This window comes from Bufo gargarizans, chromosome 7 (genome assembly GCF_014858855.1).
Source record: "Bufo gargarizans isolate SCDJY-AF-19 chromosome 7, ASM1485885v1, whole genome shotgun sequence".
Taxonomy (NCBI): Eukaryota; Metazoa; Chordata; class Amphibia; order Anura; family Bufonidae; genus Bufo; species Bufo gargarizans.
This window is the reverse complement of record NC_058086.1, coordinates 23,866,399-23,891,563: the sequence shown is the minus strand read 5'-3', so window position 1 is coordinate 23,891,563 and position 25,165 is coordinate 23,866,399. Positions and strand designations below refer to the sequence as shown.

Sequence of the window (25,165 nt, the reverse complement as noted above, 5' to 3'; positions counted from 1 at the left end):
CAGTGTACGGTACGAGACCGACGAAGTCAGTGACTGGTTGCAGCAGTCATGTGTAGTAAACAAGAGGTTACTACTGCTTCCCGGGGAGGGGAAAGGAGCACTGGATAGAAGGCAGACCAAGAAGAAGAGTTCGAGTTTTTATTTTACCAGTCTCCCTGCAGTTTTCCTCAGAAAATGTTCTCCACAGCAGAATTGCATGCAGAAAACTTGCAGAATTTACAGTATTAGAAAAGAGGATGATATTTATATGAGTATAATAAATAAATAAAAAACAAAAAAACATCTACCACAAGTTGTGGAAGTTTTCCACTATGGAATCTGCACATAACTAGTGAGGATTTTAAATCTGCAGCACATCACTATGCTGAAAATCTCACCTTTCATCCACATGTAACTCATGCAGATTTTTAAGCGGCATTGCTGCGCTTCAGATCTATAGCTAAATCCATGGCGGATTGTCTGCAAAAAAGTATGCCACTGGTGGCTTTACCCTTAGGGTACATTCAAACACTATGGTAATCCCATACCTGTATTGGTTCCAGTGTGATCACTGGAAGACGAGGTGTTTTCATTGCTTTGGTATAAAGGTTGGGTTTTTTCCTGTACAGGGCTTTCAGGTTGTGAGAAGTCATCATCCATAGCTTGCTTAATCCAGCGCTGGATTTAGAAACAAAAAGACGACTTTATAACTGAAGTAACTGCAGCTTGAAATGAATATTAATTATAGAAATAATCCATAGCTACAAACGGATTATAATTAGTTTGGAAAGCACTCCTGCAAATCAGCTTCTGACATAAATCATGCAACGGTGAAATAAACAAAACACTAACGCATTTCAAAAGAACTGCACTAACCTTTTTACATGACCCATAAGTGCCATCCGCCTTTGGAGGTCTCCTTCGCCTCTCTGGCATATATGGAGACACAAAGCGTATGTAGTGTTTGGGAGCGGTGCAGATGGACGGGGAATGGGATAGTCCAGGGAGCATGTTAAGAGTGGTTGCCAAAACAGTTGGATCCGTAGTAATCCGCAAAGGGTGATCAATGGGACAGTCCTGCTTCTCCACCTTATCATTTAGCCACTCATTGACTAGGTACTGGAGAAGACAGACATGATCAATTTCAAAATGGTGGTGCGGAGAATACATTAATTAGGACACCTTAACATTGCATTTTACCCACCTTTTTCGCTTTATGGTATTTAAGGCCAGAACGCGTTGGCTGGGTCACCAACTGGATAACTGCTGGAGACTCTGAGCCCTGCAGTGCATCACCTAAGCCTAGATTTTCTGTAGTGCCAGGCTCTGTTGTGGCAGGAACTTGCAGTCCCTTCCTCCGGCACTGGGGGTGCTAGCTCCACTTGCTGAGCCACAGCTTGCCTTTGTCTTCTTAACCGCTGTGCTGAAGCACTTCGGTACCTAGACATGCGGCTTTTGGGGCGAGGTCTAGTGGATTTTGGTGCAACTGGTTTAGGGGCAGGTTTCTCTGAGTTGGTGTCCTACGAAAACAGACAAATAAAAAAAAAATGTATAATTCATAACTAAACATCTGAACTCACAAAAAGTTTGGTTTATTTTCTTAATTTAAACTAGAGCTAACATTTTGCAAACCGCAAACTCTACGTCATTTAACATGCTAGTTGCAAACGCCGTGCTTCTGAACACTACAGTGGTTTGTACTTCACACGAAGCAGCTTGCAACTGAATGAAATGTATAGTTAAATAAATAATCTAATATGACATCCAACAAACTAAATCTTGCCCAACCTAACAATTTCCCACCTGGTACTGACACAAATCAAAGGACATTTACTCACCTGTGCCTGAGAAGACCTCCGAGTGTTTACACCCTGGGTAGGATTGGGTGCAGCTTCTACATCCACGGGACTTTGAGATTCTGGCTCTGGATCATCTGCTGGGGCGGTCGGATCCACTGCTGCCTGGACTTCAGGAACAGAAGGCGCCTCAGGTTCAACAGCAGCTTGTTCTGCAGGCTGTTCTTTGCGTCGCCTTCTTCTATCCACGCCTTCAGACGTGTGCAGAGGAAGCTCTGCTTTCTTGTCATCTCTTGACTACAAGAAACGCAATGATAAGTATCTGGAATATTGTCCAGTTAGGAAACTGGTTGTCCAGATGGAGCAACTCATTTACTGAATGACAGAATATCACAGAAAGTTACAAATTAAAGTGTATCTTCAATTATATAGAGAAACATTTATAGCAGGACTGTGCATACTCATTTCTCTAAACAACTTGTACTGCAGATGCTGCAGGCTGCTCTTATCTATGTACTAGGAGGCAGAGGGTCCTGCTGTTTCCTGAGCTATGTAGAATCACATTATACCCTACAGCACGAGCTGCTGTACTCTATACAGGAGCCTAGGAGACAGAGCAGGACCTTGTGTCTCGTACTGCGCACACATGAGCAACCCGCAGCAGGATCCGCAGACAGTCCATCCAGATATTGAGAGAATGAATCTGGAATGCAAGAAGTTTAGAAAAACTTATGTAGACTCCTGCACTATCATGGTTTAAATACATAACTACATAATACCCAATATACAATTACTTAACTCACCCTTCTCGTCCTGGACACTATTCCCACCTCCTCCTCTTTAGTATCTTCACCTTTAGTTGCAACGTCCCCTTCAATCTGTGGAGGACATAATTTTATTATAATTATTGTGACAAAACCACAAATCGGGAGTAAGGTAATGTAAATAGAGACATCTTAAGATCCAAAATGGAAAGGTGTTAATTACAGTTGTTAGCTGGGTTTACCTCATGGTCACCGGTTTGGACATCTGTGGCAGAAGCTTCAGCCGCTTCATCATTCTCGTGATTGGTGCTTTCATCTACTACAAAACCCTGCTTTTCTAACTCCCTTCGCCGAGCCTTGCGATGCCTCGTCTCTGCCCCTATGGACAGTGGAATGGGAGTAGAAGGCGGCTGTTCTCCAGTAACAGGGTTCCTCTTCTGAACGGGACAGTTACGGTTGCCTTTGTGACACGCACAGTCTACCTTGTAACTACTGCAATACACAAGACACATCGATCAGCTACTAAGCCACCAAAATCGACAGATCAGAGTTCAGCCAAGTACACGTCAACACAAACAATACTGGTTGCAGCGCTGGAAGGCTACATACTTTAGTGATAAAGGTGGTAAACTCTGCTACTTTCTGCAATAACCATAGGAATGGGATGCTGCTTGCGTAAGATGTATACAACAAATGAGTGCTTTACTCACCAGTTACTGTAGTCATAATCAAAGGCAATGGTGACCTCTGTATCTTTTGCTATAGCAGCAATAGCATAAATGCAGAGATGAACCATCCCGTCTGCAATCACGTGCCTGACCTGGATAAAGCAAAGCAAGAAACAAAATTAGTTTATAGTGACACAATTTCTGATATTCGATGTATACACAGCTGATAATGGCTGTTTAAAAGGAATTTATATTGATGACCTATCCTCTGGATAGGTACCGTATTTATCGGCGTATAACACGCACGGGCGTATAACACGCACCTTCATTTTAGAGGGAAATTTCAGGAAAAAAAATTAAATTTCAAATAAAGCCTCTGATCTGCCCCCTCTGGTAACGCAAACCCCCCCCCCCTCCCTCCCCAGTATTAATCATTGGTGGCAGTGGCCACAGGGTCCCCCTCCTCCCCCCCATCATTGGTGGCAGTGTCAGTTCCTATCGGAGCCCCAGCAGTGTAATGCTGGGGCTCCGATCGCTTACCATGGCAGCCAGGAGTCACGCTACTGAAGCCCTGGCTGCCATGGTATGTTAGTGAGCAGAGAGCAGCGCATGATACTCACGTGCGCTGTGGCCGCCGGTCGCTCCTTCTCATAGGTCTGTGCGGCGCATTGCTAATGCTGTAAGCATTAGCAATCCGCCGCACAGACAGAAGAAGGAGCGACCGGCGGCCACAGCGCACGTGAGTATAATGCGCTGCTCTCTGCTCACTAACATACCATGGCAGCCAGGGCTTCAGTAGCGTGACTCCTGGCTGCCATGGTAAGCGATCGGAGCCCCAGCATTACACTGCTGGGACTCCGATCGGAACTGTGGGATATGGCCGGCACATTCATTGGTGGCGCAGTGGCCACAGTCCCTCCCCTCCTCCTCCTACTCTGTCCTCGTTGGTCTTCAGCGGCAGCCGCGCACAGTGGGGAGGGAGGGACTCCCTCCTCCTTCCTCCTTCCTCTGCTGTGCCGGCCGGCTCAGTCCTGCCTCTCTGGCCTCCGGAGGACATGTTTCAGCCCTAATCGGCGTATAACACGCATACATCATTTGCCCCCTATTTTCAGGGGGAAAAAGTGCGTGTTATACGCCGATAAATACGGTAATTAATATCAGATTGGTGGGGGTCCGACACCAGAGACCCTTTAAATCAGTTCTTAGAAGAGGCCAGGCGATCCGTGAGCTCTAGGGATGAGCGAATCCCAAGTCGATTCGCATAAAACTTCGTTAGACTACTGTACGGAGCGAACACTCCATACGGTATTAGAATGTATTGGCTCAGATGAGCCAAAGTTATTACTTCCCAAAGTTAATACTTCTATTGTTACCACTTGGAACCGAACCCAAGTTCGGGAAACTGTTTTTAACAGTAGAAATTACATTTTGAAGTTATTACCCGAAGTCTCGTGACACTTCGCAAAGTAATAACTTCGGCTCATCTGAGTCAATACATCCTAATACTGTAAGGAGCTTCGGCTCCATACAGTATTCAAACTCAGTTTTATGCGGAACGACTTCGGATGTTTCCTCCAAAGTCGATTCCCTCATCCCTAGTGAGCACCGCAGCCTCTTCCTAGGCATTGTGACTGTCACCGTACATCGGTCACGCGGCCTAATTGCAACTCAGCCGAGTTCAGGTCAAGTGGACTGAGTTGCAATACTAAGCACAGCCGCTATACAATGTACAGCTCTGTGCTTGGAAAGCTACCAGGAGCCGGCTGCGCTCAATAGAGCATCTGCTCCCTGAAACAGCTGATCGGCGAGGCTGTGGGACTCGGAACCCCGCCGATGTGATGATGACCTATCCTGAGGATAGGTCATCATTATCAATTCCTGGACATCCCCTTATGTAACTGACTGCTGTAGCATAAAAAATATCTTTTTTTATCATTCTTTGCTTCCATGTATCCCCCTTGGTGCTGCTGGGAACAGGCTCTGGGCAAAGTCAGCTTCCTTCCTCCTCTGGCAGCTGACAATATTGCTCCATAATACTTCTCCTACAGAAGGAGTTTTTTCAGCTATGCTGCCATATTAGTGCAGAAGCTCTGCTCTTTCCCTGACAAGCAGACAGAAAGCTATTGGCTGCGAAGGAGTGAACAGAGGATCACTATGCAGAGTCCTGGCTGTGGGGACAGGGACTGAGCATGCATGTCCACTACCATTTTTTCACATAATCATACAATGGTGAGATAGCCCCTTTAAAGAAATCCTAATCTATTGCTGCTTCCGCATGATGTGTTCTGCTGCTATGACCTCTACTATGTCACCTTCTGTCCATGCTCAGGACTGTGTCTTTTTTTGCCATGAGTAACACTACAGTCAGCTTCCTAAAACAGTGGCTTTCAAAATGACATACTGCAAATCAACTGCAAAACATAGGACAAACTATGGACTTACCTCAGCATTGGGCGTGCAGGAACGTCTGATAAACCTGGCATCATTACCGAAAGTCCGTGCATCCACACACATTTCCAAGCCGTTAAATTTGGAGTAAAAAAGCACAAAGGGGTACGGTCTGTCAGAAGAAAAAATTACAAATAATGAAAAAATAAAAAATAAAAAAAAGAATATACTAATGGAGGCTAACAAAATTGCAGACAGTAATAAATAAATGGGGCTCACTCTGTAGTGGGATCACTGTTCTAACACTCAGGTAGACTTTGTCTTTTTCAAACAAGAAACAGACATTGAGGAAAATAAGCAATCATCGCTGGGCATAAACTTCTATCCAATTACCATATACTTACTTTTTGAAGAAGTGTCCATTGACTTCAAACTGCTGCCGTAACATAACTTTGCCACGGTATTCAATTACAAGAGTGTTTACTGGCAAATCCTTGGACGCACGGAGTATCTTACGATGCTTTTGCACTCGGGCCACCCTTCCAAGCTGAAACTGGAAGAAAAAGATGTATCAGCTATGGGAAAAAGGATATACAAAGGACATACACAAGTACACCTGTAACAAATTCTAAAGGATTCATAAAACCCGTATGCTAGGACTCACAGCGACACAGGGGTGCAAGTTGTGGTAAAGATGGGTGTCCCTGCACGGTCTGCCATTGACAGCACTGATTGTTTGGATACTGTCAGACTGTGCAGGAACGCTCCCGAAACTGGACTCTAATGGAGACTGCTGGCTATTCAATTCATAAACTTCTAGTAGGAATAACAGAGGAATATAACATACATAGTTATATAAAATGGTGCTGCCAGAATTGTTATTACATGGTGAACACAAGTAAAAATACTAGAATAGACATGTCAAGAGAGGTGACAGGTCCTCTTGAGCGCAAGGCCACATGGCTACATTCACATGGCGGTATCAGTTTTCAGTTCACGAACGACTGATCTTCAAAATGTGGATACTGGCTGCGTGCCTCCAGCACTTTTCACGGGCCCCATTGTCAAAATGCCTATTCTTGTCTGCAAAACAGACAAGCACAGGACAGGTGCTTTTCTTTTGCGGTACTGCTGCATGAACGCATTTTTTGGCAGCCCCATAGAAATGAATGGGATCGCGTGTGATCCGCAAAAAATGTGGCTAGGACATGGACTGAAAAATAATGGTAAAAAATGCAAGCATAATGGGCAATTGCAATAAATCTTATACCTGCATCTGAGATCCTACGACGGTGTTGTTACACGACAGTTCTGCCTTTTTTATGGTTTCAGGCAGCTCCACTTTTCCAGCCAGGTCTTTGTTAGCGCGTACATGCCTCTCCAAAAGGTTCTGCATGTCTGCACTATACTGGTTAGTAAATGCCTCCTCATACTGGTCAGTCCAAAGCCTGATCCTGTTCTCCCAGCCCTCCGTGGTATTTTCATCCAATGTGTGAGCATCGGAAGGTGAAGTCTAGATGAGAAACAAAAAAAAAAACAGCAAATTAATTTGATGGCTGCATCCCCACGACCATGTAAGAGCTACCTGAACACAGTATAATATGATAGGAATATAGTAATATATTAAATAATATAGTAAAAATAGATCACCTGCTGAGGCTTAAAAAGTACTGAAAAAAAGAAAGTGAGGTGAAGTTGTTTTGGGTCACCAACAAGTACTTTAAGTCAATGCATTAGTCATTTTCTCTGATGCATATCCTCGGGTACACGGAGAGGTCTGCTTCATAAGGTGTATGTTGTTAACAGGTCATCAGTATCTGATCTGTGGGAGTCTGACCCCCGCCGATCAGCTGTTTGATACGGCACTGGTGCTCCATTAAACACCGCAGCCTTCCTGCAGCTTACCAAGCACAGCTCCGTACATTGTATAGTGGCTGTGATTGGTATTGCAACTCAGCCCAATTCACATGATTAAGGCTCTGGGTGTGGGAACCCCACAGATCAGATACTGATGACCCATCCAGAAGATAGGCAAGTCAAAAAATTTGGAAAACCCATTAAATACAAATTAAACACTTTATAGTGTGGAGTGCAGCTGAACGGGTTTCTGCTGCCAATCTCGGACATTTAAGCCCTCAGATGCCATGGTCAATTGTGTGCTCCAGGATCCTGAATGGCCCCCTCATGCCGAGATCAAGGGAAACATTTGATTGTTATGGCAGTCCCAGGCCCTCATTGCCACAAAGCAAATCATTGCAGTCTATTGGAGAAGTAATCAGATGATCACCTAGAGGGACTTTAAAAAAAAAAAAGGGAAAAAAAGTTTGTTTTTTAAATAATCTTTTTATTGTACTGTATTTTTTGCTTTATAAGACACACTTTTTCACCCCCCCCCAAAAGTGGGGGGAAATGGGTGTGCGTCTTATAAAGTGAATACTAGTGAAGCACTCACTAGTATGCTTTAGGTGCCGGGAGAGTAGGGAGTGAAGCGCTGCAAGCGCTTGTAATACTCACCCTTCGGGTCTTCATTTCTGGGGCCGGCGCTGCACAGTCCTGACCGCGTACAGCGTCAGAACGTAATGCGCACACTATGACCCGATGCTGCACGCAGTCAGGTGACAGAGCAGCGCAGGCCGGAAAGACAGTGGAGCGCGACTTATGCCGGAGGTGGAGAGGAGCCGCGGCGTAGGACATGTAAGAGATGGTTTTTATTTTAATCTAATCTGAGGTCTGATGGGGTTCTGACATGAAGGGCTGATCTGATGTCCTGATATTTTTTGGGGCCTCATCTGATGTCCTGATATTTTTGGGGGCCTCATCTGATGTCCTGATATTTATGGGGGCCTCATCTGATGTCCTGATATTTATGGGGGCCTCATCTGATGTCCTGATATTTATGGGGGCCTCATCTGATGTCCTGATATTTATGGGGGCCTCATCTGATGTCCTGATATTTATGGGGGCCTCATCTGATGTTCTGATATTTATGGGGGCCTCATCTGATGTCCTGATATTTATGGGGGCCTCATCTGATGTCCTGATATTTATGGGGGCCTCATCTGATGTCCTGATGAAAAATATTTTCCTCGTCTTAAACCTGGGGTGCGTCTTATCATCAGGTGCATCTTATAAAGCGAAAAACACAGGTAATTTTCAGTTACAGTACATATAAATAAAAGGTATACCAAATACACGTAAAAAATATAAAATTATACATACCGTATTTTTCGCCCCATAAGACGCATCTCCCCCCCAAAGTGTGGCGAATACTAATGAACTGAACGCTTTCCATTATGGAAGCGCTCATTAGTACCGGAGGATCGGGAAGCGGTGAAGGTTTTGTACTCACCGCTTCCTGGTCCTCGGCTGTGAAGGCTGTGCACAGCGTGACTGCGCTCTGATCTCATGCTGTGCGCAGCCTTCACAGCACAGCCGGAAGACAGAGCACGCTGGGGGAGAGGAGCGGCAGCATCCGGAGCAGGAGAGGTTTTTTTTTTTAACCCATATGAGGCTGATGGGGGCTTAAACACGGCTAGGGGCTGAAATTAGGCTACTGGGACTCTTATCTGAGGTCTAATTGAGGGTCATTCACATTGAGGTCTGAGCTGAGGTCTTATTAACATTGGGGCTGTCAGCTGAGGTCTGATTAGTGGTCTGACCTGAGGTGTAATGAAAAATATTTTTTTCTTATTGTCCCCCTCTAAAACCTAGGTGAGTTATGAGCCGATGCGTCTTATAGGGCGAAAAATACGGTATATCTTATTATTACGACACAGGTGTAAAATATACGCACATATTTTATAAATGTTTTAAATATTTAGTTCCCCAAGGGCGTTTTTTTCTCTTTTCTACATTGTACCAGTCTGTGTTGGAATGGAGTCATCAGATTTTCTATTTTGTGAGCTTGCAAGTGTGTTTTAATAAGAGTTTTCAATTTTATAAAGAAATTATCATCATTTTTTTTCCCGTTATTTAATGTATCTATTCTCTCCATACACATGTATTTCATTTGGGATATCACTTCTGTAGTTGTGGGGTTGTCTGTTATATCCAGGAGTTGAGGATACATCTTTTAGCTACTAATAGTACAGCATGGATTATTTGAGGGATTTGTGATGTTTGATTTTTTCCCGTCTTGTTCTTTGTAATAAAATATATATGATATCGGGTCTAGTGGTAGATCTATTTCCAGTGTGCTTCTATATATTGTTGGATGTTTTGCTAGAAGTTGAAAAAAGTAAAATAAAAAAAATAAAAATTATATATATATATATATATATATATATATATATATATATATATATATATATATATATATATGAATATATAAATATATAAAAATGCAAATCGCCCCCTCTTCCCAATATTACAAATAACTAATAAAGATCATAGGCATTGTGTCCAAAGGTATTTAATCCAGGCCCTGTGAAGACCATAAAGGGTGGAAAAAACTATTTAAATGTCCAGTTCACTTTTTTTTGTCACTTCCGGCTACTTTCACACTAGCGTTTTAGTTTTCCGGTATTGAGATCCGTCATAGGGTCTCAATACCGGAAAATAATGGATTACACTTACCGGTAATCATTTTTCTTTGAGCCTACGACAGCACCCCTGGAGAGACCGCCTCCTCCTCTGGACAGGAAACAGGAACCAGAACGCCTTTTTAAAAGTGTGGTCCTCCCCTCCACCTCAGTCCTTTCTCAAGAACTAAGAAAGATAACATCTTAACTCCCCCCTCCCCTTTTTTTGGGGGGGGGGGGGGGGGGAATGGGATGGGAATTAACCGGGCGTTGTCATAAGCTCAAAGAAAAACGATTACCGGTAAGTGTAATCCAATATTTTTCTTTCACCTATGACAGCACCCCTGGAGAACGGGCAAGAATCCTATCTAGGGCGGGACTACAGCCTGCAGCACCTTACGGCCAAAGGAAAGACGCTCATTAGAGGGTAGATGTAGCCTATAATGCCTAAAAAATGTATGAGGAGAACTGCTCTACAAATCTGCTCAATTGAAGCTGAAGCTCTCTCTGCACAAGATGTGGAGACTGATCTTGTAGAGTGAGCCCCAAACCCCGAGGGCGGAACTAGTCCCTTAGAAGAGTAAGCTAAGGCAATGGCCTGTCTGATCCACCTAGCAATGGTCTGAGAAGAGGCAGCAGAGCCCTGCTTAGCTCCCTGAAACAAAAGCAGCAGACAGGAGGCTCTCCAAGGCTGAGTAACCTTCAGATATTGTAAAATACACCTCCTAACATCTAGGCAATGGAACTCTGATTCTTACTCATTCTTAGTGTCCCTTGAGACGTCCGTAGTGCATTGTGGATCCGCAATACACCCAGCTGGCACCCCCATAGAAATGCCTATGCTTGTCTGCTATTGCGGACAAGAATAGGACATGCTCTATTTTCTTGCGGAGCTGCAGACCGGAAGATCAGGGGCGCGCTCCGGAAATGCGCGCTCCGCATTCATTCCGTCCCCATAGAGAATGAATGGGTCCGCACAATTGCGGAACGGATGCAGACCACACTTACGGATGTGTGAATGGAGCCTTAGGGGAGGCACAGAAGGAAGGTAGCACTATCTCCTGAGAGCGGTGAAAAGGAGAAGAGACTTTTGGTAAAAAAGAAGGATCAGGAGAAATCAGTACCCAAGATAACCAAATAGGGGGATCAGCAGAGTGAACTGACCTCCCTAGACCTTCTAGCCGAGGTAATTGCAAACAGGAAAGCAAGCTTTAGGGAGAGCATCTTAGGGGAGATACTATCAATTGACTCAAAGGGGTCAGAAGAGAGCGCAGAGAGGACCAAGTTTAAATCCCAAGGAGGGGTTTTGACCTTAGAAACTGGTGATAACATCGTGCGGCGTCAGGAGAACCAAACTCTTCTCGGCCAGAAGGGGCTATGACTATTACAGTGGCTTCCTCCTCTGATATTTTTTGAGAACCCTCGGTAACATTTTTAAGGGGGGGGAGGCATAGAGAAGGCCCCATCTCCAAGATTGAGACAATGCGCCCACCGCTTTCAGATGTTCCCCCCCGGAGATGTAGAAGTTTTCTATTCCCTCTTTCTGTTTGATCTGGTGGCAAAAAGAGCCATCTCCGGAATCCCCCATAATGCTGTGACCTGGTTGAAAACCCTTTGATCAAGGGACCACTCCTGGCTTAGGTGGTGACGACTGAGGAAGTCCGCTTTTATATTGTCTGAGCCCCTGAGATGGACCGCAGAAAGATAGAGAAGCCTCTGCCAGACTGAACATCTGATGGGTAAGGGACATGAGGCAATGAGCTCTTGTACCTTCCTGCCGATTGATATATGCTACGGCAGTTGTGTTGTCCGAGTAGATCTTTACATTTCTGCCCCTGATAACTGGAAGACTGTTCCAGGGCTAACTTGATCGCATTTAATTCCCTAAAATTGTGAGACTGGGATAAGACTCTGCTGTCCCAGCTTCCCTGCAACAGAAGGGACTCCACATGGGCTCCCCAACCGGATGTACTCGCATCTGTAGTCAAAGGAAGAACCGCTTCTCTGATCCACGGAACCCCTTTTTGAAGATTCTCTAAATTCATCCACCACCTCAAGGAGCTCAGAGTCCAAGGAGATAGAGATATTTCCGAGTCCAGCGAGAGAGTATACTTGTCTTTTTCCTGTAGAATCTGAAATTGTAGAATACTTGAATGATATTGGGCCCATTCTACTCCTGGAATTGCAGCAGTCATGAGGCCCAACAAAGACATGGCCTCTCTTAGGGTGACAGACTGGTGCGAGTGAATGTGTTGGACCCTGAACTTGATTTGTAAGGCCTTTTGAAGGGGCAACAGACACTTCTGGGCTCTGGAGTCTAGAATGATCCCTAGGAAGTTACACCTTTAACTTGGACATAAACTGGACTTTTCTAGATTTATCACTCATCCTAGCTTTTCTAGAACTTCCTTCAACCAGGAAATCTGCCTCTGAATAGCCCAATACGATTGGGACACAAGAAGAAAATCATCCAGGTAAGGTATGATGACCATCTCCTTCTCCCTCACATGGGCCATCATTTCAGAAACTATTTTCGTGAACACCCTCGGAGCCTGCGAAAGCCCAAAGGGTAAGGCTTGAAATTGAAGATGAAGAACTTCCTGCTCCGATTGGACTGCTACCCTCAGAAACTTTTGATAGCTGGGATGGATAGGGACAAGGTAATATGCATCCCTCAGGTCCACAGTGGCCATAAAGCAGTTCAGAAAAAGATTGCTTACTGCTGACCTGATGGACTCCATACAAAACCTCTCGTACACCAGATACTGATTTAAGCACTTTAGGTTTATTACGGCCCGAAATGAACCATTTTGTTTCTTGACAAGAAACGGGGAGTGTAAAACCCTTTTGACACTTCCTGCTCTGGGATTTTTATCAATATTTTTTTCTCTATTAGAGAGAGAACGTCTGTAATGATAGCTGACTGTTTTGCCGATCTGACCGGTAATCTGTGACCACAAACCTCCCCTCTAGAATGCTCTGAAAATTTAACCTTAGGCCTTCCCTTACCACCGAGTTTATCTCCAAGCACTGTCGGAAATCCCCTGCCACCGATGTGCAAACAGACAGACGACCTCCGACAGGGGGCATGGTGTCATTGGGACTGTTTCTTAGAGGCATCAGACCCGGAAAAAAGAAACCCCTTATTCTTTCTAGTGACACCAGAAAACTGCTTTGCTCTTTTTCCTTTAAACCCTTCTTTATTAAATCTAGGATGGAAAGATCTCCTAGGGGGTTGATTAGCAGAGGGAAAACCTTTTTTTTTGTAGTAAGCCTTTTTTAAAGGTGGTCAAGGACTGGGCCAAACAAAAACTCACCCTGACATGGGATAGCACAAAGCTTAGACTTGGAGGAAGCGTCCCTATTCCAGCCCTTTAGCCCTACGGACAGAGTTGGATAAGGCCGAAGCCCTGCCGGAGAATCTTAAGGAATCCGCAGAGGCATTGGCCAAGAAATCTAGGGCATTGTTTATTATGGGGAAGGAGGTAAGCAACTGCTCCCTAGGGGTACCCCCTTTAATGTGGGCCTCTAACTCTCCCATCCACACCTTTAGGGACCTAGCGACAGAGGAAGCAGCAATAGCAGGTTCAAAGGGTGCTGCAGAGGCCTCACAATTTTTCTTTAAGTAAACCTCTGCTCTTCTGTCCATTGGGTCCTTAAGGGAACCAATATCTTCAAAGGATAGAGAATTTCTCCTGGACATTTTAGCCACAGTAGCATCCAGCTTTGGGGCCCTATATACCAGGGGACAGAGACCTCTATATCAAACAGATATTTCCATTTAACAGAGGAAGGAACGAAAAACTTCCTATCTGGTATTTTCTATTCCCTGGCGATTACCGCCTGAATGTTCTTATGTACATCAAACACCTTCCTCTTTATAGGAACCAAGGTCCTCAAACAGAGTCTTGCACCGATTATCATCCAGCCCCATAGTAGCTCTAACCGCCTTGACTAGAGAGTTAGTGTTCTCAGTATGAAACAGCGGTTTCCCTGTGGCTTCGTCCTCAGAAGAATGGTCCGATGACAAACTCTCCTTCTTCCTCCCACCCAGATAGAATATCGCCGTCACTGGAGGGGGAATCTTTAGATGCAGCAGCAGAAGTACCGGGGCGAAATTTAATCAATCCGCCAACTGACTCTCTGACCTCATCCCTGATCTACTGCTTATCAAGGATGGAGCTTCCTCCTCCATTAACTTGCTGACACATCCTTGACAAAGGGGTTTAGCCTATGCAGAGTAGCTTCTTTTTACAAACTGCACACCCCCTCTCTTTAGCTTTGGAAGTCTTCCTGGAAGACTCTTTAGACACCTAGGCACAAACAAACAATCCCATAAGCAATACTAAATTAAAATCTGCTGGGGAATGACCCCTCTTACCCCCACCGTGGTACCGATGCATCATTGGTGGTCTCAGAGGTCCAATCCTGCTCCATTCCTTACACAGCAAACTCAGCCGGAATGGGAAACTGCCAGCTCTTCAGTCCGCATGACAGTGACTGGCTGGGCATTTTGTCCTCAGCGCACGCCACCAGCTCACTCCCCTTCCGGTCAGCAGCGTCGGCTTCCTCCCACCGCCGCACCCGGAAGTGCAGACACACACGGGCCGGCGGCCGAACATGCGAACACGGCCGCAGAAAACCCAGAAGGTACAAACCCCCCAGGTCCAGGGAAGGGGATGGAAGGTGAGGGACAGACTCTGGAGCCCAGACTTAGCAGTGGCTCCCCATGGAGACTTACGCCGCTCGGGGTAACCCTCCTCACTTGCATAAATTGCCGGGGCCCCCACAGCTCTAATAGTGTATCGGCGATACGATTCCTTCCTGCCTCTTAGGACAGGAAACAGAACTGGAGGGGAGGACTCCTCCTTTTAAAAAGGCGTTCTGGTTCCTGTCCAGAGGAGGAGGGGGTCTGTCTCTCCAGGGGTGCCGTCATAGGCGAAAGAGAAAAAACGCTTCAGTTTTGTCCCCATTCATTGTCAATGGGGACAAAACTGAACTGAACAGAACAGAATGCTCCAAATTGCATTACGTTCCGTTCTCATGTTGTAGTTTGCTTTCCGTCCTGGGATGCAGAGCAAGACGGATCCGGCATGACCCCCATTGCAAGTCAAAAAAAAATCAGTCCCCCATTGACTTTCAATGGAGTTCATGACAGATCCGGTCATAACTGATGCAGATTTTTGTATTATCAGTAATGGAAGCGTTTTTGCTGAACCCTGCCGGATCCAGCAAAAACGCTAGTGTGAAAGCAGCCTCACCGACCAAAATAATCAGTTAAAACTACAGATCAGTCCGTGAATGGGAAATGCACCATATTCCTATGGAAGACTGCCACCTGCAGGCCTCCAAAATAATATACCTGCGATAGGAACGGTTGTCTTGCACAGGCTCTAGCCCATCACAACCAACAAAACCCCCCCCCCCCCTAATCTTGGTGTGGAGAAGCCATTCGGGCCCTGGGAAGTGACCACGGCATCTGTGGGGTTAAATGTCTGCGATCAGCGTTTTTGCAATTGTAGACATTAGCCCCGGGTGTCTGCTGTGTGAAACAGAAGGTCACCAGCGGCTAAGGCGCCCGCTCCGCATCTTTAAAGAGACAACATGCGCCGTACATATAAGGCGCATGTTGTCAAATGGTTAAAGACTACCAGGAAAACGGGGGACTCACCTTCATACGTAAAGACTTGCGGGAACCTTCCCGAAAAGCCTAAAACAATCAGAACATAGTAAGAGTTACAAATACAATACAACCTTTGCAAAACCATACTGCTCCCTATGCAGAAAGTGGGGAAACCTGTGCAGACTGTGTCCAAGGCTCCTGTATTCATTAAGGGCAATTTTGCTGAAATACTCATCAATAGGAGCCACACAGCAATGCTACCGAACTGAAGATAGGACAGAGCACACACACTTGAAACGAATACTGCCGTTAATCTAATGATTGTGCTGCTAACACCCATGTTTCTCAATCTTTATACCAGTGTGGATTGATTGCACTGCATGTTCTTTATGAGGGCACTGCCACAAAAGTCAGATTTCTGCATATAGTTAGTTTTTGAAGACAAAGAAAAAAAAAATACATATATACACACACATTAGGCTGCTTTCACACTAGCGTTCGGTATTCCGTTCGTGAGCTCCGTTTGAAGGAGCTCACGAGCGGACCCGAACGCAGCCGTCCACCCCTGATGCAGTCTGAATGGAGGCGGATCCGCTCAGACTGCATCAGTCTGGTGGCGTTCAGCCTCCGCTCCGCTCGCCTCCGCACGGACAGGCGGACAGCTGAACGCTGCTTGCAGCGTTCGGGTGTCCGCCTGGCCGTGCGGAGGCGTGCGGATCCGTCCAGACTTACAATGTAAGTCAATGGGGACGGATCCGTTTGAAGATGCCACAATGTGGCTCAATCTTCAAGCGGATCCGTCCCCCATTGAAATATATATATATATATATATATAAATATATAAAGGTTGGGGCGGCACTGCAGTATCAGCGGAGTGCCAGCGGCTGTGAAGGCGATCCCCCTTCAAATGGTTAGTATGAAGAATTCCTCGGCACATCCAAGGCGTAAAATCCGGAACATTTTTTATTCACCAGACAGCGACGTTTCGATCTTCCTCCTGTGAGCTTTCTGCTTGAGAATATTCTGGTGAATAAAAGTTTCTCCTGATTTTACGCCTTGGATGTGCCATGGAATTCTTCATTATATATATACGCCTTCATTATATATATACGCCTGGCTTTGTCTTCAAACATGGCATCAGAAAGCCTGAATATGTGGCGAAACCCTAAAGAGAAAAGAATATAAGCAACACAAGAGTTGCCCAGCACCTGATTGTCTCTGAGCGAACTCATCAAATGAGCAGAAATTTTTAACAGTCTGATTCCTGTTCCCCTGGAGGGTGACAGTGGGCTGTCAACTGTACACAAGGTTTGACAGTGGACCCTGTTGACAAAGTGACAGGTGCTTTCAATCACCTTAAAAAGAAACATGTGACAAATAATGCATAACTAATGGCAGATTTACACTTTCTGACTGAGCAGGCAATTATCAGCAAAGGACCTGTTCCTTCCCAGTAATTGCCTGCTTGTCAGTGGAAGTAAAGAGCTGCATTTACAAGCAGCGATTACCTCCACTGTATTGGGACGAGCAATGGCTACTGCTTGTCCTCACACAGATTCAGTGTTTCTGGGCAGCAGATCGCTGTGTACAGAGAACATTTTGCTGCTCAGAAACAATGATTTAATGTGCTGCATATATAATATTTCACCCAACGAACGAGCATTTTGCTCATTCAGAGGGTAATTGGCAGCACATTTACACGGGTCTATTATCAGGAATCGTTCCAGATAATTGGCCCGACAATTAGTGACAGTTTTTTTAAATATACATTTTAAAGTAGATTTGTCAGCTTCCTGTAAGTGTTTCCTCTGCCCCTCAGGTGAGGTGTGCACAGTCACATACATGCAGAAACCTGTCAGTGACCATGTTGAAGGCAGCACTCATCATGAACACACCAGACTTACATGTGTCCAGAGCTTCTAGTAGCCAACCAAACAAACGTTTGTGCTCTTTTGGCTACTAGCAGTACAAACTCATACCAGTTATAATTGGGTCCCTACATAGGGCAGTGTATTCAGCGGACAGATCCGCTTGAAGATGTTGTGGCTTTAAAGGGGTTGTCTCACTTCAGTAAATGGCATTTATCATGTCGACAAAGTTAATACCTGGCACTTACTAATGTATTGTGAGTGTCCATATTGCCTCATTTGCTGGCTGGATTAGTTTACCCATCACATTAATCACTGCTTGTATCCAGGGTTTATGAACACAGAGTAATCCAGCAGCGGTGGTCGTGCTTGCGCACTACAGAAAAAAGTGCTGGACTACGCGTGCTCACACGGTCCCAGGCCACCAAAGAGGTCAGCACTTTTTGCTATATTGTGCAAGCACGACTACTGCTGCTGGGATACAGGGTGATCGTAACCCTGAAACTGAGCAATGTATAATGTGAACTTTCTCTACATTATAAATGCCATTTGCTGAAGTGAGAGAACCACTTTAATTTAAATTATACACAAGTAGAACTATTGTAAAAAAAAAAAAAAAAAAAAAGGTGTGCTATCATACCTTCATCTTTTTGGTTTTGGGGGTATTACGAGCCTTTTCTGTACTTTTCTTCCTCTTTTTTGGTTTACTTCTCCGCACTCTGTTGACAGTGAGAGTGATGCTTGTTGGTGTGTGCTGGGTGGCTGTATAGAGGACTGTTGATGGAGAAAGCTCCTCATCCCAACTTTCCGTAGCACTGGTCTCACCCCCTGTATAGAACAAAAAAGTATGCAAAAAGACTCTATAAAACACATGGCAACTACCTACACTACCGTGAAATTATTCCGCACAGTTAACTACTAAAGCCATGTAAGAGCTTTGATACACTACAAGCCTGCACTAAGCATGTAAAGTTTTCTGTTCAGTTACTGTACAAAGTGATCTTGAAAACTGAAGGGAATAGATCAAATAAGACAAACCCGATTATTGGCAGACTTACCCGAGACATTGTCTTGCTTCCGACGATTCAGCTGAATAACTTTTCCTCTGTTTACACCCCTGTGGTAGGAAGAAGAGGGGAAATTGGTTAGCTTTTAGGACCAAATGTGTTTATAAGTCATTATAGGGGTTGTGCCACATGATGGGGGATAACTAGCTGATCGCCAGGACCTCCCGCAATCTGTTCTTCTGTTCTGAGGGAGCAACAGGTTAAGCATGATCCAGCACCAGAGGCTGCAGGGAACAGTTAATTGGTGGGGTGCAGGGTGTCAGAACCTCACTGATCGTATATTAACAATATATACCAAGATAGATCGTCAATATCAGGGACCTGCAAAGCCTTTTAACAAAATTGCTTGTCAGCCTAAAGGTAGCGGTACAATTTACCTGGAAGTTATTAAAATTTATGACCTACCTGCATTTCTCACATTTTACTAGAAACCCATCTGCAGAGTTATTGCAGTGGCACCAGTTGGTGATCCCATCTCCTTCAGAAGAAGTATCGCTGTCTCCAGAATTCTCCTCGTCTTCAGGTGAGTGAACGCCATTGAGTTCTGCACGTGGTATTATAGCCTGAATAGGTGGGGATGCGGGCGGTGTTGGTGGTGGAGGAGCTCCGTAATTGTGATCCTGTAAAGTGGGTGACTGGAGTTTAACCCAAAAGTTTACAATGTAAAAAATGAAAATAAAAACTTTCCTTTCCAATACAACTGAAACATATTAAAGGGATTGTCTGAAACTCAAATATTGATGACTTGTCCTAAGGCGAGTGTTCAATGAGTGCTGCGATCTCTGCATTGTATACCAAGCACAGCGCTAAACACTGCATAGAGGCTGCGCCTGGTACTGCACCTGAAATCAAATTCACTTGAATGGTACGGAGCTGGAAAAAAATGCCACGTGACTGACGGATATGATGCTACAGGCCTAAGAAGTGGCTGCAGAACCTCTTCAAACAGCTGATCGGCAGGGGAGAAGGGAGTCGGACCCCACTGCTCAGATATTGATGGCTTATCCTGAATCAACAATATTTGAATCTCAGAAAACACCTTTAATAAATAAACCTGCAAAGCAAATAGTTATATCGAGCATATATAAATAAGGCAGAAAGAAACATTGGCTCAATAGTGTCCTTCACACAGTGGCAACTCCAAGGGTTTAGTCTCTATATAAGAAGTGCACAGATCATACCAACGGGGGGCAGTCCAATCACACCTTCTGATGGCCCTTTTCAGAAGAAGCTTAAAAGGCTGTAGAGGATTAAAGAAACATGGCTGATTTCCACCAAAGAAAGAAACCCTAGCGCCACACTGGTCCACAGGTTGTGTGTGGTACTGAAGCTCAGCCCCGGTCACTTCAATGCAGCTGCAATACTTCACACAATCCATGGGCAGGTGTAGCACTTTCTTTAGAAGAGAGCCACCAAGTGTTTTTTTTTAATCCCGTCCATTTATTTAACATTTGCCAAACCTATAGAAGTGCTGATGTCATGGTATTAAAGTAAAAACAATCCGTTTTTTTTTTTATAAAGACATACGTGTAGTACCCTGTTAGTTATACTGGGGAGTAAAATTGCATACAATAATCAACGCACCAAAGTGGGCTGAAAAAAAAAGCGCTTCTGTTCTGTGGCGTCACATGGACCCATTTCAGCCAGTCAAACACTCAAAATGATCATGTGACATACACTCCGCTAAAACAGGAGTAAGATTACATCATGTGATTTTAAAAAAAAAATTTTTCAGCGGGTAACGGGGACCATGTGACTGACTGCACAGAAGTCAGAAATGCTTTCTTTCCACCCCTTTAGGTTTTGAACTTTGGAGGCTGCTCAGTGGAGGCAATGACCCTCACTGGTATATCATCTAAAGAGGTCAGTCATAGCGGAAGCTTTTCTGGGACTTGATATTGATGGTCTATCCTTGAAATAGGCTTTTAATATCATACTGGTGGGGTCAACCTCTGGCACCCGCACTATTCAAATGACTGAAGGGGTGCAGATGCTCAGTTCCATTCAAGTGAATGTGACTGAGCTGTAATACCTGGAACAGCTACAGGGAGTGCAGAATTATTAGGCAAGTTGTATTTTTGAGGATTAATTTTATTATTGAACAACAACCATGTTCTCAATGAACCCAAAAAACTCATTAATATCAAAGCTGAATATTTTTGGAAGTAGTTTTTAGTTTGTTTTTAGTTTTAGCTATTTTAGGGGGATGTAGTGTGTGCAGGTGACTATTACTGTGCATAATTATTAGGCAACTTAACAAAAAACAAATATATACCCATTTCAATTATTTATTTTTACCAGTGAAACCAATATAACATCTCAACATTCACAAATATACATTTCTGACATTCAAAAACAAAACAAAAACAAAATCAGTGACCAATATAGCCACCTTTCTTTGCAAGGACACTCAAAAGCCTGCCATCCATGGATTCTGTCAGTGTTTTGATCTGTTCACCATCAACATTGCGTGCAGCAGCAACCACAGCCTCCCAGACACTGTTCAGAGAGGTGTACTGTTTTCCCTCCTTGTAAATCTCACATTTGATGATGGACCACAGGTTCTCAATGGGGTTCAGATCAGGTGAACAAGGAGGCCATGTCATTAGATTTTCTTCTTTTATACCCTTTCTTGCCAGCCACGCTGTGGAGTACTTGGACGCGTGTGATGGAGCATTGTCCTGCATGAAAATCATGTTTTTCTTGAAGGATGCAGACTTCTTCCTGTACCACTGCTTGAAGAGGTGTCTTCCAGAAACTGGCAGTAGGACTGGGAGTTGAGCTTGACTCCATCCTCAACCCGAAAAGGCCCCACAAGCTCATCTTTGATGATACCAGCCCAAACCAGTACTCCACCTCCACCTTGCTGGCGTCTGAGTCGGACTGGAGCTCTCTGCCCTTTACCAATCCAGCCATCTGGCCCATCAAGACTCACTCTCATTTCATCAGTCCATAAAACCTTAGAAAAATCAGTCTTGAGATATTTCTTGGCCCAGTCTTGACGTTTCAGCTTGTGTGTCTTGTTCAGTGGTGGTCGTCTTTCAGCCTTTCTTACCTTGGCCATGTCTCTGAGTATTGCACACCTTGTGCTTTTGGGCACTCCAGTGATGTTGCAGCTCTGAAATATGGCCAAACTGGTGGCAAGTGGCATCTTGGCAGCTGCACGCTTGACTTTTCTCAGTTCATGGGCAGTTATTTTGCGCCTTGGTTTTTCCACACGCTTCTTGCGACCCTGTTGACTATTTTGAATGAAACGCTTGATTGTTCGATGATCACGCTTCAGAAGCTTTGCAATTTTAAGAGTGATGCATCCCTCTGCAAGATATCTCACTATTTTTGACTTTTCTGAGCCTGTCAAGTCCTTCTTTTGACCCATTTTGCCAAAGGAAAGGAAGTTGCCTAATAATTATGCACACCTGATATAGGGTGTTGATGTCATTAGACCACACCCCTTCTCATTACAGAGATGCACATCACCTAATATGCTTAATTGGTAGTAGGCTTTCGAGCCTATACAGCTTGGAGTAAGACAACATGCATAAAGAGGATGATGTGGTCAAAATACTCATTTGCCTAATAATTCTGCACTCCCTGTAATATCAAATGTACGGTGCTGTGCCACTAAGGGGCCCCTTCAGTTAGCTGACTAGTGGAGGTGCTGGGAGCTGGAGCCCCACTGATGTAATAAGGATGGCCTGTACTAAAAAGTGGCAGAAAGTGCTGCTGGCGACTGCTACTACTGTCATTTACTTACATATGGGTCACTGCGGCAATCACTGAGCATGCGTGGGATTCGGACTGAAGAGGGGACAGGTACTGGGTATCCACCCAGCTGTTTCATCATCAACATTAGGCCTGCCATGGACGCTGTGGGCACAGGTAGCAGACAAGCAGGGGCAGAGAGTTTTCACGTGCAATGGCAATCCTTTCTTATATACACTACAGTATATCAATTGCAGTTTCTCATGTTTCGACAGGTCCTCCACTTTTAACGGCCTATGCAACTGGACTGTAACGTATGCTATGGCAAGTTCAGTCACAGTATCAGATGTTCTCTGCTGGAGAGGTGATTTCATGTGTTTTAGTAAATGGATGACCAGTGTCATTGTGAAAAGTGCAGTCCTGTACTTACTGCATACGGCAGACCCCGATATCCGTGGCTCTGGCTGCCCGGGTAATTGTGAGTTGCATAGATGTTCTTTCCGGTAACTGCTGGGCTGGCTTCAACTGATTCAGGGCTAAAGAAACACATTACAATCAATTTCAAGAAATGCCACCCAACCATATATCACCTCAATTTGTGCTACAGATGCTTACTTATGTACTGGACTTTTTTTTTTTTTTGGCTGAATAAGACATAATTTTCCCCATTGTTTAACGAGTACTCAAATCAATGGTGCTAAATCGTAAAGAATTATCCTCCCAATTACCCCTCAAAAAGGGACTACCTAAGAATATAAGAAACTGAAGCAACAGTCAGTTATGCTATTCTTTACTTACAATGACATATTTCTACCCGGGTGCAGATGGAAGTTTTGCATAAGTGACAACAGGAGCGGCCTCCATATTGATTGTCACTTTTGCAACAGCTTCTCAGCAACTGAAGACAAACTGACGTCACCTGCTAAGACAGTGACAGTTTGTAGTCGCCTGGTGCAAAATACGTTGCTTAAAAGGGGTTGTTCGCTTTATACTGATGATGTATCCTCAGGATAGGTCATCAATATCAGATTGGAGGGGGTCTGACTGCCGGTATCTGGACCGTACATGGTCTGCCTTCTCTTCACTGCTCGCCGTCACAAAGCTAGCAGGGAGCAGGTATAATTACAACTAAGCCGTCCCAATCACTTCTATGGGACGGCTCCTCCCTGGGGGGGTGCAGGGAGTGGGACCCCCAGCCCCGATTGGATATTGATGACCTATCCTGAGGAATATAAATAAAGTGGACAACAGCTTTAACCCTAATGGAATAGTCTTGGAATACAAAGTAACCCCCTTTTCAATACCATTGTGATGTTACACAGGATTACAACTCTGATGGCTGTGAATAATGTTCCCCATACAGGGCTCATGGCTTGCCCGATGCCATTCTGCACTGGTAGCAAAAGGGATCTCATAGCTGTACCAGAACTCTGTTAAAGGGAGCCTCTACAGTGAAAACGTCCAGTATAGAAGGCTTCATGTTGCAGCGTCCATTTGAAGGGAAAGCTCCCAGCGCATAAGTCCAACGGATCCATAGGACACCATGTCCGTTTGGCCTCAGTCAAGCTAAAATACATCAGCTGCATTACTGAATATAGTTAAAGCCATTTAAAAGAATTGCAAAGAATATATATTATATATATTTTTAACAATAGGAGCCTATAGGCGATGGATGCCACTGTACATGTCGGGAGAACCTCTACCGCCAGACACTGCAATTTTAAAGAGAATCTGTCACCAGCAACCTCCCTATGATTTATTTAATTTTTTCTTCTGTTGATTTGAGTTTATGATACTTTTTCATAATATGTAAATTACATTTTTGGTGCAATGAGGGCGTCACTATTGATATTGTTGCTCCAAAGTTCACCTAATTTCTGTGGCTAGCCATTCTATAGCTGCATTACCACAGCCTGGCCCTGTCAATCAAAGCAGACTGGGAGGGGCTGGCCATAGAAAGGAGCGGCACTTGGGTGCAGAGAGAACATGGAGACACCATTGTTACACTAACAGGTGAACCACAGCTGTGTGTCTATGCTAACAATTTTTTTAAATCAGATACTTTTATTGAAGATTTTCAAATTTAACCACAGACAGAACACTGTTATGCTAACAATTTAATAGGGAGGTCACTGGTGACAGGCTCCCTTTAATGTATGTTCTGTTTTCTGTTTCTAGAAAGGGAAACCTTAAAACTGTATATACTTAAGTGTGCCTCTAGGTGGCGCTCTAAGACCATATGACTTATAGCAGATCAGACACAGCCCTGACTGTGAGGAATGCTAAGATGTCCTACCAGAAAACCCATTCTTAGAAATGAGGAAACACTGCTGTATTTGCAACACAAATAAAATGCCTTCTGACAGGCGACCTATTACACAGTAACAGCCCTTGAACAGAACACCCATGACCCGAAACCAGCCAAATAGCTTCCAGTATTTGATTTTTCCCTCCTCTCTAAATTATGTGCCATTTGGCCAAGTAACCCAATCTTCCTAGTCACTCCTACAGAGATTAGCCTTGATCCCTCGGGGACTTGGAACGTGACTTTTGGCAGACAATACTGCCATACTGTCTGATGGGCTTAAAAGGGTATTCCCATCTTGGACACTAGGGGAATATCGCTAAAATATGCCCCCAATGTCTGATAAGTGCGGGTCCCAGAATGCAGGCCATCAAAGTGTCGGAGAGCGCACTACCCAAGCGCGGCCACTGCTCCATTTTGTGTGGGGTTTACAGAAACAGCCAAGACATTGCTTGGAGTTTTCCAGCAGTCCCTTAGAAGTAAAT

General features: G+C 44.6%; 1 protein-coding gene across 1 annotated transcript in view; it reads right to left on the bottom strand.

The window, feature by feature from the left end:
* The window catches only part of SETD5 (SET domain containing 5), an 89,236-nt gene that overhangs the window by 13,799 nt on the left and 50,272 nt on the right, over positions 1-25,165 (bottom strand). The window contains 16 exon segments of the mRNA XM_044302190.1: positions 540-657; positions 856-1,098; positions 1,184-1,316; positions 1,318-1,499; positions 1,818-2,072; positions 2,579-2,653; positions 2,782-3,031; positions 3,250-3,359; positions 5,650-5,767; positions 6,000-6,148; positions 6,866-7,108; positions 15,787-15,825; positions 18,247-18,434; positions 18,665-18,723; positions 19,079-19,293; positions 22,806-22,911. Of these exon segments, the coding sequence (XP_044158125.1) occupies positions 540-657; positions 856-1,098; positions 1,184-1,316; positions 1,318-1,499; positions 1,818-2,072; positions 2,579-2,653; positions 2,782-3,031; positions 3,250-3,359; positions 5,650-5,767; positions 6,000-6,148; positions 6,866-7,108; positions 15,787-15,825; positions 18,247-18,434; positions 18,665-18,723; positions 19,079-19,293; positions 22,806-22,911 (2,483 nt within the window).